The 1,010-nt window shown below is 43.9% G+C and overlaps 2 protein-coding genes across 2 annotated transcripts; one reads left to right on the top strand and one right to left on the bottom strand.

Annotated features, from left to right (window-relative positions):
• Positions 1-242: 242 nt before the first annotated feature.
• On the top strand, positions 243-668 carry PHALS_13424 (septum site-determining protein; the record flags this gene model as incomplete). Its single annotated transcript, XM_024729177.1, has 1 exon — positions 243-668. The coding sequence occupies one exon, from the start codon at positions 243-245 to the stop codon at positions 666-668; it is 426 nt and encodes a 141-aa protein (XP_024579580.1).
• A 73-nt stretch (positions 669-741) lies between these two features.
• On the bottom strand, positions 742-997 carry PHALS_13423 (Domain of unknown function DUF4110; the record flags this gene model as incomplete). The annotated part of the gene is made up of 2 exons (XM_024729176.1): positions 742-839; positions 898-997. 2 exons carry the CDS (start codon positions 995-997, stop codon positions 742-744), a joined length of 198 nt encoding a protein of 65 aa, XP_024579579.1.
• Between the last annotated feature and the right edge of the window lie 13 nt (positions 998-1,010).

Genomic DNA, 1,010 nt, shown 5'->3' with positions numbered 1-1,010 from the left:
GCTGCGAACGTCGCGTGATCTTTGACTTTATTCATGTTATTGAAAAGAATTGCCGTTTAAATCAAGCTTTAATCAAAGATAAGCGTCTTGAGTGCTTGTCACTCTTAGCTGCAAGTCAAACCCGCGATAAGGACGCACTGACTGAAGAAGGAGTTGAAGAGGTTCTAGATGAGCTAAAGAGCCAATTTGAATACATTTTATGTGATTCACCCGCTGGCATTGAGTCTGGAGCTCGCCACGCTATGTACTTTGCTGATGACGCTATTCTCGTGACAAATCCCGAGATTTCAAGCTGTCGAGATTCCGACAAAATGATTGGCTTTATTGCAAGCAAGTCATTGCGTGCAATCGAAGGTCGAGTTCCTGTCAATCAGCGATTACTAATTAATCGATACGATGCTAATCGTGTTCGAAATGAAGATTGTTTGTCTGTCGAAGATATTGAAGAGATGCTGGGGTTACCAGTGTGTGGCGTTATCCCCGAGAGTCCACACGTGTTGACTTCATCAAACATGGGTCAACCAGTTATTACTGCTGAAGGTGAAAATGCTGCAGTTGCATTTGAAGACGCAGTGGCAAGATTTTTAGGTGAGGAACGAGCGATGAAGTTCTTGCAACCAAAACCTGCAAAGAGCCTTTTCGGTAGCCTCTTTTCAAAATCGACTTAACCATGTTACGTGACACGATCACTCAAGTTTTCAGAAGGTGTCACAAACTTTTCATTGATTCTAACATGGTGTCTCAACGTCGACTCTTGTCTTTGCTCTTTGCCATTTTAAGCGCATGTAACTCCTCAGCTTCTTGTTGCTCAAGTTCCAACGCGTTCAGCCGGTCCAGCACTACATGTAAGCAAATTCACATTAGTAACAAGATGTCGAGACATTATATCACTCATACCTGGCAGGAGCTCCTTATCACGAGCTTCGGCAAGCAGAAATCCTTCCCGTTTAATCTCTTTCGCGTTCAGTTCATGCTCCACGGTACTCGGACGCTTCATCACTTCTGTAGCT

The sequence above is a fragment of the Plasmopara halstedii genome, assembly GCF_900000015.1.
Source record: "Plasmopara halstedii genome assembly, contig: Scaffold_658, whole genome shotgun sequence".
Classification (NCBI taxonomy): Eukaryota; Oomycota; class Peronosporomycetes; order Peronosporales; family Peronosporaceae; genus Plasmopara; species Plasmopara halstedii.
Note: the sequence above shows the minus strand (reverse complement) of the source record. Positions and strands in the feature narration are given on the sequence as shown.